The sequence below is a fragment of the Eptatretus burgeri genome, chromosome 10 (assembly GCF_056783735.1).
Source record: "Eptatretus burgeri isolate ZD-2024b chromosome 10, Ebu_testis_v1, whole genome shotgun sequence".
NCBI lineage: Eukaryota > Metazoa > Chordata > Myxini > Myxiniformes > Myxinidae > Eptatretus > Eptatretus burgeri.
The window spans coordinates 71,735,054-71,748,846 of NC_140970.1; the positions used below are offsets into that span (position 1 = coordinate 71,735,054).

Genomic DNA, 13,793 nt, shown 5'->3' on the forward strand with positions numbered 1-13,793 from the left:
CGTGTGCGTGTGTCTGCGTGTGCGTGTGTCTGCGTGTGCGTGTGTCTGCGTGTGCGTGTGTCTGCGTGTGTGTGTGTCTGCGTGTGTGTGTCTGCGTGTGTGTGTCTGCGTGTGTGTGTCTGCGTGTGTGTGTCTGCGTGTGTGTGTCTGCGTGTGTGTGTCTGCGTGTGTGTGTCTGCGTGTGTGTGTCTGCGTGTGTGTGTCTGCGTGTGTGTGTCTGCGTGTGTGTGTCTGCGTGTGTGTGTCTGCGTGTGTGTCTGCGTGTGTGTGTGTCTGCGTGTGTGTCTGCGTGTGTGTGTGTCTGCGTGTGTGTCTGCGTGTGTGTGTGTCTGCGTGTGTGTCTGCGTGTGTGTGTGTCTGCGTGTGTGTGTGTCTGCGTGTGTGTGTGTCTGCGTGTGTGCGTGTCTGCGTGTGTGTGTGTCTGCGTGTGTGTGTGCCTGCGGGTGTGTGTGTCTGCGTGTGTGTGTGTCTGCGTGTGTGTGTGCCTGCGTGTGTGTGTGTCTGCGTGTGTGTGTCTGCGTGTGTGTGTCTGCGTGTGTGTGTCTGCGTGTGTGTGTCTGCGTGTGTGTGTCTGCGTGTGTGTGTCTGCGTGTGTGTGTCTGCGTGTGTGTGTCTGCGTGTGTGTGTCTGCGTGTGTGTCTGTCTGTGTGTGTCTGTCTGTGTGTGTGTCTGTCTGTGTGTGTGTCTGTCTGTGTGTGTGTCTGTCTGTGTGTGTGTGTGTCTGTCTGTGTGTGTGTCTGTGTCTGTGTGTGTGTGTCTGTGTGTGTGTGTCTGTGTGTGTGTGTGTCTGTGTGTGTGTCTGTGTGTGTGTGTCTGTATGTGTGTCTGTATGTGTGTCTGTGTGTGTGTCTGTGTGTGTGTCTGTGTGTGTGTGTCTGTGTGTGTGTGTCTGTGTGTGTGTGTGTGTCTGTGTGTGTGTCTGTGTGTGTGTCTGTGTGTGTGTCTGTGTGTGTGTCTGTGTGTGACCGCTGTTTCTTGACAACCACTGGTCCGATCTAATTGAAACTTGCCAGATATATTGCTGGGGACCTGAGGATGTACCTTTTCAAGGTTTGATATTAATCAGACAAGTGCTTCCCAAGTTCTGGCCATTTATTTACCAAGCAATGACAAGACACGTTGCTGCGTGGGCGCGGCCGATGGGGGAAGGGAACCTCAGCCGCGTTCTCCATTACGGGTTGCAACGTACGCACTTCCGGAGAGTGATGACTTCAGGTATTCTAATAATTTCTCGATTTCTAATGCGCATTTCGAGATAAAAACAAGGCCCCAAGTTATGATCGTTTTCATATTAGACGGTGCATAAATTTCGGTAGCATCAGAGTGAGCTGGTATGCTCCGAAGCAGGAAGTAATTTTTTTTCTCTTCTCTTCTCTTCTCTTTGTATTTCCTTGCGATGACATTGCGAAAAGGCAAAATACGTTGGCGCTAATTGAATAATTGGCCATTAAAACTAAATTGCGAATAATTGTGACTGCGATATGCGAACTTCCGGGCCACGCACGTACTGGCACGCGAGAGCGATGGAACGGCCTGTGTAGTTGTTGTTTCTTGGTCGCGGTTTGAATTTATTTTTATTTTTTTTAAACGGGCACGTACTCGTCATTGTAAATACTGCATTGCATATTCGCGATAAGTCTTGCCCTGTGTCTTTATTTTACTGCAAATAAATGATAAGAAATGTTCCCAGCTCGTTTCCGTCCTTTCTTTCTTTGGTCCAGCATGGTCCGGGTTTGAGTTCAGACGGGGTTTCATCCACGATAATCCGTTAATCCTAGCCAACACTGCTTTGGCAGTTTCCGCTCGGCTGCAACCGAGCCGGAGTTGTTTGGCGCTAGATGGAACCACAGTCGCTCGAGTGACCCGGTTCGAGAAAGACGTGCCGAGGGCGTGAATCCCCGATAGCCAAGACTGCGTGGTTATTTCGGTAAATTGGGACCTCAACAATTAACCCTACACCACGCGGTCGAGATATTGGCGTTTCACGATCGATTAAATCGACCCGCCGGCTTCAGAGTAATCCGGAGCGACGGCCTGTAAATTCCGGGGAGTCTAGTGGGAGACGGCGTAAACTTCCCCACCTCGCGGTCGTTCTCGCCACCAACCCCTGGCCCACAACAGGATTAAACTTTGTGGACATGTTGGGTGTGTAACGACAATTTTTAAAGTGATTCTTCACCATTGAGAGATCGGGCTCAACAACGATATAGAGCACGATATTTCACAAATGTATTTGGCCAGATATGTTCTCGTGGATCAGGCATTATGGGGTGGGGGTATGCGCTCTGCAGAGTACCCTTCCAGTTCATTACTCTGTCTTCCTGCCTGGCAGTCAAACAAAAGTGAAAATCATTCCAAACAGGAAACGTACTGTTTTTAAGGACGTTATAAAGGACAAAAACAACAGGCACGATGAACTAATGAAACGTGTTATGTACGGTGATGTAATAAGACACTGGGTAAAACAGCGAGAAAACCCAGAATTAATTTATTTATACACCTCTAACCCTCTTTAAACCTTTATTGAAACTGAATTATATACTTGAACACTGAAGAACACAAATCGCCTTCATAATACAGTACTTCCAAGGACCATGCTGTATATCGATATATAGCATGAGAGGGTGTGCCATGTGAGAGGGTACAGCATCCTCATGAAGAAGAGGCCGCCTATATAATATGGTTATGTACGATGCCGATTGACGCTGCGTTCTATGGTGATCAATAAAGCCTCCACCTCCTAAACTGCAACTCAACGTCATCTTATTACAGTTTTTAAGGGTGGTGTATTAGGGTCGTGTATTAGTGTGGTGGTGCCATTTTGTTGGCACCTACAGTCCTTCAGATGAATAAATGAACCCCATGCACTCAAAAAAACACAATAACATTAACAACTAACCTGAATTCATATACTTAGGGAGGACGAGACTGAGAGGAGAGATGACCAGCCAAAAATAAACCTGTGTGGCGCAAGCCCTGGCTCACACGTGGTCTGGCTCCTGTTTGAGCGGGCGGCGGTCTAGTGCAGGCTTTTCCGCATCATGCCTTGCATGCTTCTCCAGCTACGTCCGCAGCACACCAGCTCTCCAATGATACGAGCAGCATCGCAGAACGAAGCACAACAAACAGCGAACAGCAGCAATGATGCCAAGCACCCAATAACCAACTTCCAGCCAGCATGTGCTCACATGCTGTGTCTGCCCTTTCACTACCACTACATCAAACCATCCATAGAGCACCCACATTGGCTGTCTGGTGGCCTTAGACTTGGCAGAACTTAATTAATGAGCGCAGGCTGTGCCAAGTTTGGAGAATTCCACAGATGATGAAGGATGGCCTTGTTTACAGCTCATCTGATGACACTTAGCTGACTTCAGCATCACCATGGTGGGCCACATTGATTGGCTGTTCAGTGTGGACAATTACACACAAAGACAGATGTACAATGGAGAAAGTTTAAGGATGTGAGGGAGGGGGGGACGAGAAAGGAAGGATGTAGATACAAATACTTGGGCCGGGGGGAGGGAGGAGGGGCAGGAGGGTCTAGTTCTTTCAAAACACGTGTTCGACATGCTTTATTAGTTACATTAATTACATCACACCTGTTATAATCTAACATATATGATGAAACAACTATTCTAATCTATCCCCCATTTTATCCCCTACATCAGATCCGTAACAACATAAAGGCAGACCGCTGTGCCAACGCCCCCTTGCCACTCCTCCACAACTTCAATTTCAAGCACCACTGCACCATAGGTGGCTCCTACTTGCGACTGGCACTTCAATGTATTAATTCATGGAGAAAGCTTCAAGGTCAGACATTTGCCTTCGCAGTACCAATGGTGAGAAAAACAGATAATTGGCCTGCAAAGCTTATTCGCCCAAGGCAAGTAATTATATTCATGACTCGGTTAAGAGCCAAGGGAAATCCCCAACTCACCAACACAGAACTTGGTTAATAGTTTCAATGGAAACAGAATGCTCAAGCATGGTAAAATTTGTTGAATGAAAAAAAATCCACATTATTTTCCAACTCACCAAGTACCTGAATCTGGACTTCTTTTTTGTTTGTTTGTTTGTGTTTCACATAAATTTGATTCACTACCCTTGGAAATCGTTTGAGCAACTTTACGTTGCAGACAAGATAGATCATCAGAACTTTAAACTTTTAATACAGTGCAAGAAAAATTAAACAAGACAATTGTCAGATGATACCATTGACTTGTTAAGTTCTGGTTAATGAATGGCCACTGTGCTCACCTCTGAAAAAGTCTAATCTGGTTTTGATTCCTGTAAAAATAGGATCCAACTGCAAAGTGTCATCATGATGCTTCACAGGCAGGGAGGGCATTGCATCATCGAGTGTTGCTGTTATTGTTACTTATCCCCGGTATGGGTGTTATTGTCCACGGGAAAGGTGACGGAGTGGCAGAGGGCAAAGTCAGCAGCTGGACTTTGCAGAGATATCCAGGGCAGGAATTTGGAAATTAGCCAGGGTGCTGGCGATAATTCGCCTACTCTTCGTAGAAACACACCACGGTATCTTTAATGTTCACCGGCAACGCAAGCATTTGGGTCCCCAGCTTAACATCCCATCTGAAACCTGCCAATGACATACCAGTCCAACAGTTTACAGTCGGATTGAGAATAAAACCCAGAATAGACAGCTCAAAGGCCTGTCCATTACCTCTGTGCCATCCTTTTGCACCATCGGAGAGCGTGCTGTCCTTAAGAGGGGGCATTAAGTCGACTGTTTCATCCACGAGCATTTGTTGGTGAACGTATGTCGACGGTTGCGTTCTTGTACCTTGGCCGAATTCGAACTTCCTTCTGTAATCTATGGGGCTACTTCTTTAGAGGTGTCACAGTACCTCAGCGGTGATGCAACGAGCAGATAAAATTTGCTAATTCCACACCACGTCCAAATTTTTTTTTTCCTCCATGACGTTGCTTTTTGTGTCCAACTAAAATCATGCAATGCAATGGTACTGCAAACAGTTTGGGGTCGTATAGTAGAGTTGTTTAATACCAACAGTCCATAAGATGTGCCACAACATTATCTGGGAACATTACTCATAATTTGACAATGTAGAAGGTTTGACATTCTCACGACCAGATGACCACAAGCACACATTGCATGGTGGCAATAGTCCACTCTGACATCATGTGAGTGAAGCCACGTGACCCATCACCCACTCCCCCCACAATACACAATCAAACTAAAAACAATCAATGCCATGAATATCCCCACACTGCTGGTTTGCTGCATCAAAAAGAAGTGCAGAAAGCAAAAATAAAAGTTACCATGCGAATGTAAGGATTTTCACCAAGGCACGTCTGGCAAAGTATCGGGAATTCCTGCAAAACAGCAAAGGAAGCGGTGAACACAGTGCTCAGAAAGAAAACAAAGGGACACAACGGCAATGATGACATTTTCAAAACCATCATCAACAAGATTAGTGAGAGGGATCAAATTGGAGATCAAAATGGAATGAGTCAAAATCATCGCTTCAAAGCTCAGCAAAAAATTTACCGAGCAATGCATTGGCATGCCATCATCTTCGGGAAAAAGAAGCAATTAAATTTACCGCTGACGTCCAATATTTCACAATTCCTACGCACACCAGACAGACAATCGTGTGTGCTGTTACCCCAGTCATTCAGGGGACTCGGAAGGAAAAGCATCCTGGCAATGGTCAGACTACCAACCGGTATCGACGTAAATCACAGGTAAGGATTCTTACAACCCTTCGATCGTTATGAAAATGTATTGGCACTGAGACTTGAACATGAAACTGGAAAATAAATAAATAAATCATGATTTGTTGCCCTCATTGAAAGGATTTCTGTTTTGTTGTGCGTTTTTCCACCGTTTTGGTTGCTTTACCTCAAACACACAATGAAGCTTTCACAAGCTCTGAATTTCCCATTTCTAGACAAGATTGCATCATATATGCTTCACATCAACGACACATTGCACCGTTGGGTGAAACGTGTGGATTACATCACCAACATACTGGATCAGCAAAATTAGATTAAATTTAAATATACAATCCTCTTTCAAGCTACAAATGAGCACTTTACGGAATTGCTGCTTTCCACTGTTAGTCTACTGCATGCCTGCTCAGTCGGCTGCACGAAGAATTGGGAGCCACTGAGGTTAAAATCTCTCTTTTCCACCAAAGAGGACATTAATTACCTTTGAAGCAACCACAATTAGCCAGCCAAGACCAGCTAGCTATAAATGGAACTTCCACAGAAGATTTAACAAAACAGGCTCAGTTGGTTTTCTTTCGAAGCAGACTGAGGGTTGTTGTGGTTAGAGTTCCGCTGTGAGTCTGGGAGGTAAGCAGTTCACTGCTGACCACGGCTGAGTCATACCAAAGATTATACAAATGGTACGCACTGCTTCCTCACAGTGATGCTCAGCATTTAGAGGATAGTGGAAGGAGAAACCCCATGGGTTGGCATCACTTGGGAAGGGAAATTTCTCCCTAAAAGTGCCCCGCTGTTTATGGAGAGAAAAGTGCTGCCACTATAGGGCACCATCGATACCCAGTATATTCCAGGAAGTAACTTCCTCCAGGTCAACGGCTGTATATATCTAATGTCAAGTCCGGTATTTTTTGCTGTCTGTCTGCATGATGTGTGAGACAGCTCACAACATGAGCCTTAGAAAGTGTAGAAAGAAAAAGTAAAATAAAGGTTAGGTGTGCAGTGCAACAAAATAAACACACACACACACACACACACACACACACACACACACACACACACACACACACACACACACACACACACACACACACACACACACACACACACACACACACACAATAACAAAACCAATAACGTCTCTCACCCATAATTGTAATTGGAGGGAATAATCAATCAACTCTGACCAAATCAATTAGCCCAGGTGGCCAGGATTTCAATAAATTAACTCACATAATCTTCCAGCCAAAGAAAGATGCATAAAGCAACCAAGAAAAGATACACAAGGTAAGCCCTTGTCTATTTCAGAGCCAACCTGCGTTCCTCTCCAGCTGGAGACATTCACAAATAGAACATACAGTGCCTTTCTAAAGTCTACCCCCCCCCCCCCTTTTCAAATTTTTCACCTTTTGTTGCCTTATAGCCTGGAATTGAATTATATTAAATAAAGACTTTTTCCACCTTCATTTACACATCGTAACCCACAACTTACAAGTGAAAAACAAATTCTACAAGTTTCAGAAAATTAATTAAAAATACAAAACAAGAATATCTTGGTTGGACAAGTGTCCACCCCCCTGAGTTGATACTTGGTGGAAGCACCTTTGACAGCAATTACAGCTGTGAGTCTGTTGGGATAGGTCTCGATCAACTTTGCACACCTTGATCGGGTTATATTTGCCCATTCTTTGTGGGGAGCATTGATGAGCATCCTTAAGTGATGCCACAGATTTTCCATTGGATTTAGGTCAGAACTCTGACTGGGCCACTCAAGGACATTTATCTTTTTGCTCCTTAGCCACTCCAGGGAAGCATTGGCTGTGTGCTTCGGGTCGTTGTCATGCTGAAAGGTGAACTTCCGTCCCAGTTTCAGCTTTCTTGCAGAGGGCAGCAGGTTTTCCTCTCAGACTTTTCTGTATTTTCTCCATCAATTTTCCCTTCTATCTTGACAAGTTCCCCAGTCCCTGCTGATGACAAACATCCCCATAACATGATCCTGCCACCACCATGCTTCACAGTAGGGATGGTGTTATTTGGATGATGTGGTGTTGGATCTGTGCCAAACATAACGTTTTACATTTAGGCCAAAAAGTTCCATCTTGGTTTCGTCAGACCACAAAACTTTTTACCACATTGCTACAGAATATCCGGAGTGGTTTTTTTACATACCTCAAGCGGTCCTCAAGGTGGGCTTTTTTGAGTAATGGCTTTCTTAATGCCACCCTACCATACAGGCCTGACTTGTGGAGTGCTTGGGATATTGTTGTCACATGCACACAGTTACCAGTCTTTGCCATAAAGGCATGTAGCTCTTTCAAAGTTGCCATTGGCCTCTTGTTGGCCTCTCTGATCAGTCTCCTCCTTGCTTGGCCATCCAGTTTGGAGGGACGGCCTGATCTAGGTAGGCTCTTTGTGGTACCATACACCTTCCACTTCTGAATGATCATCTTCACTGTGGTCCAAGGGATATTCAAGGCCTTTTAAATATTTTTATACCCATCCCCTGATCTGTGCCTTTCCACAACTTTATCGCAGAGGTCTTTTGAAAGCTCCTTGGTGCTCATGGTTGAGTCTTTGCTGTGAAATGCACCACCCAGCAGAGGAAACCTACAGGAACAGCTGATTTTATTCTGAAATAATCAGAATGACTGCAATTTAACACAGGCAGAGGCCAATTAACTTGGTGTGTGATTTTGAAGGTGATTGGTTACACCTGAGCTAATTTACAATTGCTATTATAAGGGGGTGAACACTTATCCAACCAACATATTCCAGTTTTGTATTTTTCATTAATTTTCTGAAATTTGTCGAATTTGTTTTTCACTTAGAAGTTGTGGGTTATGATGTTTAAATAAAGATGGAAAAAGTCTGATTTAATGCAATTTAATTCCAGGCTATAAGGCAACAAAAGGAGAAAATTTTGAAAGGGGATGTAGACTTTCTTTCGGCACTGTACATGACAATCCCAATGCGACACCACCCCCCCCCCCACCCCTCAGCCGCCAGACCGGTTTCATCACTTATTGGCGAGTCATCAGTGACAGCATAAATACAAGTGAGCACCACTGAGGCTCCCAGGCACGTACCGTGTCAACATCTTTCTTTGGCTGGAAGAGCATGGGAGTTAATTTATTGAAATCCGAGCCAATTGGGATGATTGATCATCAGTCAGAGCTAATTGTTTATTCCCTCCAATTACAGTAAAGACACAGGATTGGGTCTTGATATACATATACATATACATATACTGCTATTCACATTTCAAGTGGTACATGAACAACTACAAAGGGCACAATTGAGCTGTAGTACAAAGAAAGCTCGGTGCCGAGTAAAGCAATTGTGTCGGTAAATGGTGTTGGTGTATCTATAGGTGCCAATGAAATGGTCGATGATGGATGACAAAGTTGGAAGAACTCATAATAACAACGAATACTGGATAGAAAGTTACTTCGAAATAAATCAGCAAACATTTGCAAAGCACAAATAGATTTTTATAAATGAACCCACATATCATCTGGCTCTCTTGTGTTTCAACAGAGCAGCAAGAGTTCTATTTGTTGCTGCTTACATGACATGGCTCAAAATAGCCATGACAGGCTGGATAGCTGTACATGCTAGAATGACAGCACCAGGGTATACTACCCTCTTTGGGACAAACATAGGAAAAAGTCTATAAAAAGCAGAATTATGCAGCACACATGCACACCCTCAATGCAATTGTGCTTTGCCAACAAGAAGCTGCAGACAGTTTTATACATAAATGACAACCTTCAGGGATAAATGATGGGCATTATCTTGACGTTAATTCACCCTCAATTCACAAAACAAATTGCCATTGCTGCTTGATGCAAGTTAATGGTACAGTATCCATTGGGAGAGTCAAAGTGGTTTTGGAGACGTCAATTATGATCATTTATCAGAGAGAGAGAGAGACATGAAAAGAGAGGAGGAACGATAGGGAGAGTGGAGGAAAGAGAGGGAGAGTGGAGGAAAGAGATGGAGAGTGGAGGAAAGATGGAGGGGGAGTGGAGGAAAGAGAGGGAGAGTGGAGGAAAGAGGGAGAGTGGAGGAAAGAGAGGGAGAGTGGAGGAAAGAGAGGGAGAGTGGAGGAAAGAGAGGGAGAGTGGAGGAAAGAGAGGGAGAGTGGAGGAAAGAGAGGGAGAGTGGAGGAAAGAGAGGCAGAGTGGAGGAAAGATAGGGAGAGTGGAGGAAAGATAAGGAGAGTGGAGGAAAGATGAGGAGAGTGGAGGAAAGATAGAGAGAGAGTGGAGGAGAGAGGGAGAGTGGAGGAAAGAGAGGGAGAGTGGAGGAAAGAGAGGGAGAGTGGAGGAAAGAGAGGGAGAGTGGAGGAAAGAGAGGGAGAGTGGAGGAAAGAGAAGGAGAGAGAGAGAGAGAGAGAGAGAGAGAGAGAGAGAGAGAGAGAGAGAGAGAGAGAGAGAGAGAGAGAGAGAGAGAGAGAGAGAGAGAGAGAGAGAGAGAGAGAGAGAGAGAGGAGGAAGAGAGAGAGAGAGTGGAGGAAGAGAGAGAGAGAGTGGAGGAAGAGAGAGAGAGAGAGTGGAGGAAAGAGAGAGAGAGAGAGAGTGGAGGAAAGAGAGAGAGAGAGTGGAGGAAAGAGAGAGAGAGAGAGAGTGGAGGAAAGAGAGAGAGAGAGTGGAGGAAAGATAGAGGGAGGGAGGGGAGGAGGAGGGAGGGAGGAGGGGAGGGAGGAGGGGGAGGAGGAGAGGAGGGAGGAGGGAGAGGAGGAGGGAGGGAGGGGAGGAGGGAGGGAGGAGGGAGAGGGAGAGGAGGGAGGGAGTGGAGTGGAGGGAGGAGAGAGAGGAGGGAGGGAAAGAGAGGAGAGGGAGGGAGGGAGGGGAGGGAGGGAAAGAGAGAGGGAGAGGGAGGGAGGGAGGGGAGGGAGGAGGAGGGAAAGAGAAGGAAGAGAGGGAGGGGAGGGAGGGAGGGAGGAGGGAGGGAAAGAGAGGAGAGGGAGGGGAGGGAGGAAAAGAGAGAGAGAGGGAGGGGAGGGAGGAAAAAGAGAGGAGGAGGGAGGGAGGGAAAAAAGAGAGGGAGGAGGGAGGGAGGGAAAGAGAGGGAGGGGAGGGAGGGAGGGAAAGAGAGGGAGGGGAGGGAGGGAGGAAAAGAGAGGGAGGGAGGGAGGGAGGGAAGAGAGGGAGGAAGAGAGGGAGGGAGGGAGGGAGGGAAAAAGAGGGAGGAGGAAGAGGGAGGGAGAGGGAGGGAGGGAGGGAGGGAGGGAGGGAGGGAGGGAAAAGAGAGGAAGGGGAGGGAGGGAGGGAGGGAAAAGAGAGGGAGGAGGGAGGGAGGGAAAGAGAGGGAGGGGAGGAGGGAGGGAAAGAGAGGGAGGGGAGGGAGGGAGGGAGAAAGAGGGAGGGAGGAGGGAGGGAGGGAAAAGAGAGGGAGGGAGGGAGGGAAAGAGAGGGAGGGAGGGAGGGAAAAGAGAGGGAGGGAGGGAGGGAAAAGAGAGGGAGGGAGGGAGGGAAAGAGAGGAGGGGAGGGAGGGAAAAGAGAGGGAGGGAGGGAGGGAAGAAGAGGGAGAGGAGGAGGGAGGGAAAAGAGAGGGAGAGAAAGAGGGAGGGAAGAGAAGAGGAGGAGGAGGGAGGGAAAGAAAGAGAGGGAGGGAGGGAGGGAGGGAGAGAGAGGGAGAGGGAGGGAGGAGGGAAAGAGAGGGAGGAGAGGAGGGGAAGGGGAGAGAGGGAGGGAGGGGAAGGGGGAAGAGAGGAGAGGGAGGGAGGGGAAGGGGGAGAGGGAGGGAGGGGAAGGGGAGAGGGAGGGAGGGGAAGAGAGAGGGAGGGAGGGAAGGGGGAGAGGGAGGGAGGAAGGGGGAGAGGGAGGGAGGGGAAGGGGGAGAGGGAGGGAGGGGAAGGGGAGAGGGAGGGAGGGGAAGGGGAGAAGGGAGGGAGGGGAAAGAGAGAGGGAGGGAGGAAGGGAGAGAGGGAGGGAAGAGAGAGAGAAGGGAGGGAGGGAGAGGGAGGGAGAGGGGGAGAAGGGAGGGGGAGAGAGGAAGGAGGAGAAGGAAGGAAGGGAGGGAGGGAAGGGAGGCGAAGGGAGAGGGAGGGAGGCGAAGGGGAGAGGGAGGGAGGGAAGGGGAGAGAGGGAGGGAAAAGGGGAGAGAGGGAGGGAGGAAGGGGGAGAGGGAGGGAGGGGAAGGGAAGAGAGGAGGGAGGGAAGAAGGGGAGAGGGAGAGGGAGGGAGGGGAGGGAGAGGGAAGGGAGGGGAAGGAGAGAGGGAGGGAGGGAGGAAGGGAGGGGAAGGGAGGGGAGGAGGGAGGGGAGGGGAGGGGAGGAAGGGAGGAAGGAGAGGAAGGGAGGAAGGGAGGGAAGGGAGGAGGGAAGGGAGGAAGAAGGAAGGGAGGAAGGGAAGGGAGGGAGGAAGGGAGGGAGGAAGGGAGGGAGGAAGGGAGGGAGGAAGGGAGGGAAGGGAGGGAGGAAGGGAGGGAGGAAGGGAGGGGAAGGGAGGGAGGAAGGGAGGGAAGGGAGGGAGGAAGGGAGGGAAGGGGAAGAGGGAGGGAGGGAAGGGAGGGAGGAGGGAGGGAAGGGAGGGAAAAGGGAGGGAAGGGAGGGAAGGGAGGGGAAGGGAGGGAAGGGAGGGGAAGGGAGGGAAGGGAGGGAAGGGAGGGAGGAGGAGGAGAAGGAAGGAAGGGGAGGGAGGGAGGAAGGGAGGGAAGGGAGGAAAAGGGAGGGAAGGGAGGGAAGGGAGGGAAGGGAGGGAAGGGAGGGGAAGGGAGGGAAGGGAGGGAGGAGAAGGAGGAAGGAAGGGGAGGGAGGGAGGAAGGGAGGGGAAGGGAGGAAGGGAGGGAAGGGAGGAAGGAAGGGAGGGGAAGGGAGGAAGGAAGGGAGGGAGGAAAAGGAAGGAAGGGGAAGGAGGAAGAGATAAAGGGAGAGCGGGAAGAGAGAGAGAGGCAGAGAGGGAGGAGGAAAGAGAGGGAGGAGGAAGGAGAGGGAGCAGGAAAGGGAGAGAGGAGGAAAGAGAGGGAGGAGGAGGAAAGAGAGGGAGGAGGAGGAAAGAGAGGGAGGAGGAAAGAGAGGGAGGAGGAAAGAGAGGGAGGAGGAAAGAGAGGGAGGAGGAAAGAGAGGGAGGAGAAAGAGAGGTAGGAGAAAGAGAGGGAGAAGGAGAGTGAGGGAGAAGAAAGAGAGGGAGAAGGAGAGTGAGGGAGAAGGAGAGTGAGGGAGGAGGAGAGTGAGGGAGGAGAGAGAGGGAGGAGGAGAGTGAGGGAGGAGAGAGAGGGAGGAGGAAAAAGAGGGAGGAGAGAGAGGGAGAAGGAAAAAGAGGGAGGAGGAAAAAGAGGGAGGAGGAAAAAGAGGGAGGAGAGAGAGGGAGGGAAAAGAGGGGGAAAGGAAGGGAAAAAGGGAAAGAGTGAGAGAGTGAGAGAGTGAGAGAGTGAGAGAGTGAGAGAGTGAGAGAGTGAGAGAGTGAGAGAGTGAGAGAGTGAGAGAGTGAGAGAGTGAGAGAGTGAGAGAGTGAGAGAGTGAGAGAGTGAGAGAGTGAGAGAGTGAGAGAGTGAGAGAGTGAGAGAGTGAGAGAGTGAGAGAGTGAGAGAGTGAGAGAGAGAGTGAGAGAGAGAGTGAGAGAGTGAGAGAGTGAGAGAGTGAGAGAGTAGTATGGGAGTGAGGGAGAAGGTAAGGAGGAGAGAGGGGCATTGATAATAATTTACAAAGCAGCTGCCCTTGCCACATCACAGAATAGTGAATTATATGGAGATGCATGCTTATAATTGCAATGACACTTCAGCAAAACCCCTCAACAACATAACAACTCCAATCCACAAACCTGATCCATAGTTCACGCCCCCTAAAAGTTACAATGAAAACAGCTTTGAAGTGAGTGTGCGCACCTCAAAGCCATATTTCCAGCCCAAGACATACTGGATAATAAATCCAAATATTCTCAGAGTAAGGAACAAATGTGGAGGTGGTCGTTATGTGCAGGTTTAACAATTGTCAAAAGGAAAATAAAAGTTACAATCATAAGCTTTGTGACACAGGCAAATGAACCCAACATCCATTTTTGCTTTCCCGTTAACACAGCAACATTTTATTGCCACCATGAAGTTTTATCATCGTTTTAAATGAGCTAAC

The 13,793-nt window shown here is 48.4% G+C and overlaps 1 protein-coding gene across 5 annotated transcripts in view; it reads right to left on the reverse strand.

Moving 5' to 3' along the window:
• Positions 1-13,793, reverse strand: part of RBM22 (RNA binding motif protein 22) — a 50,756-nt gene that overhangs the window by 35,091 nt on the left and 1,872 nt on the right. For all 5 annotated transcript variants that reach the window (XM_085898921.1, XM_085898924.1, XM_085898919.1 and 2 more), the window contains exon 2: positions 5,308-5,361. In XM_085898921.1, the coding sequence (XP_085755047.1) occupies positions 5,308-5,310 (3 nt within the window). In that variant the 5' untranslated portion in view covers positions 5,311-5,361. The remainder of the gene's footprint in view (positions 1-5,307; positions 5,362-13,793) is intronic.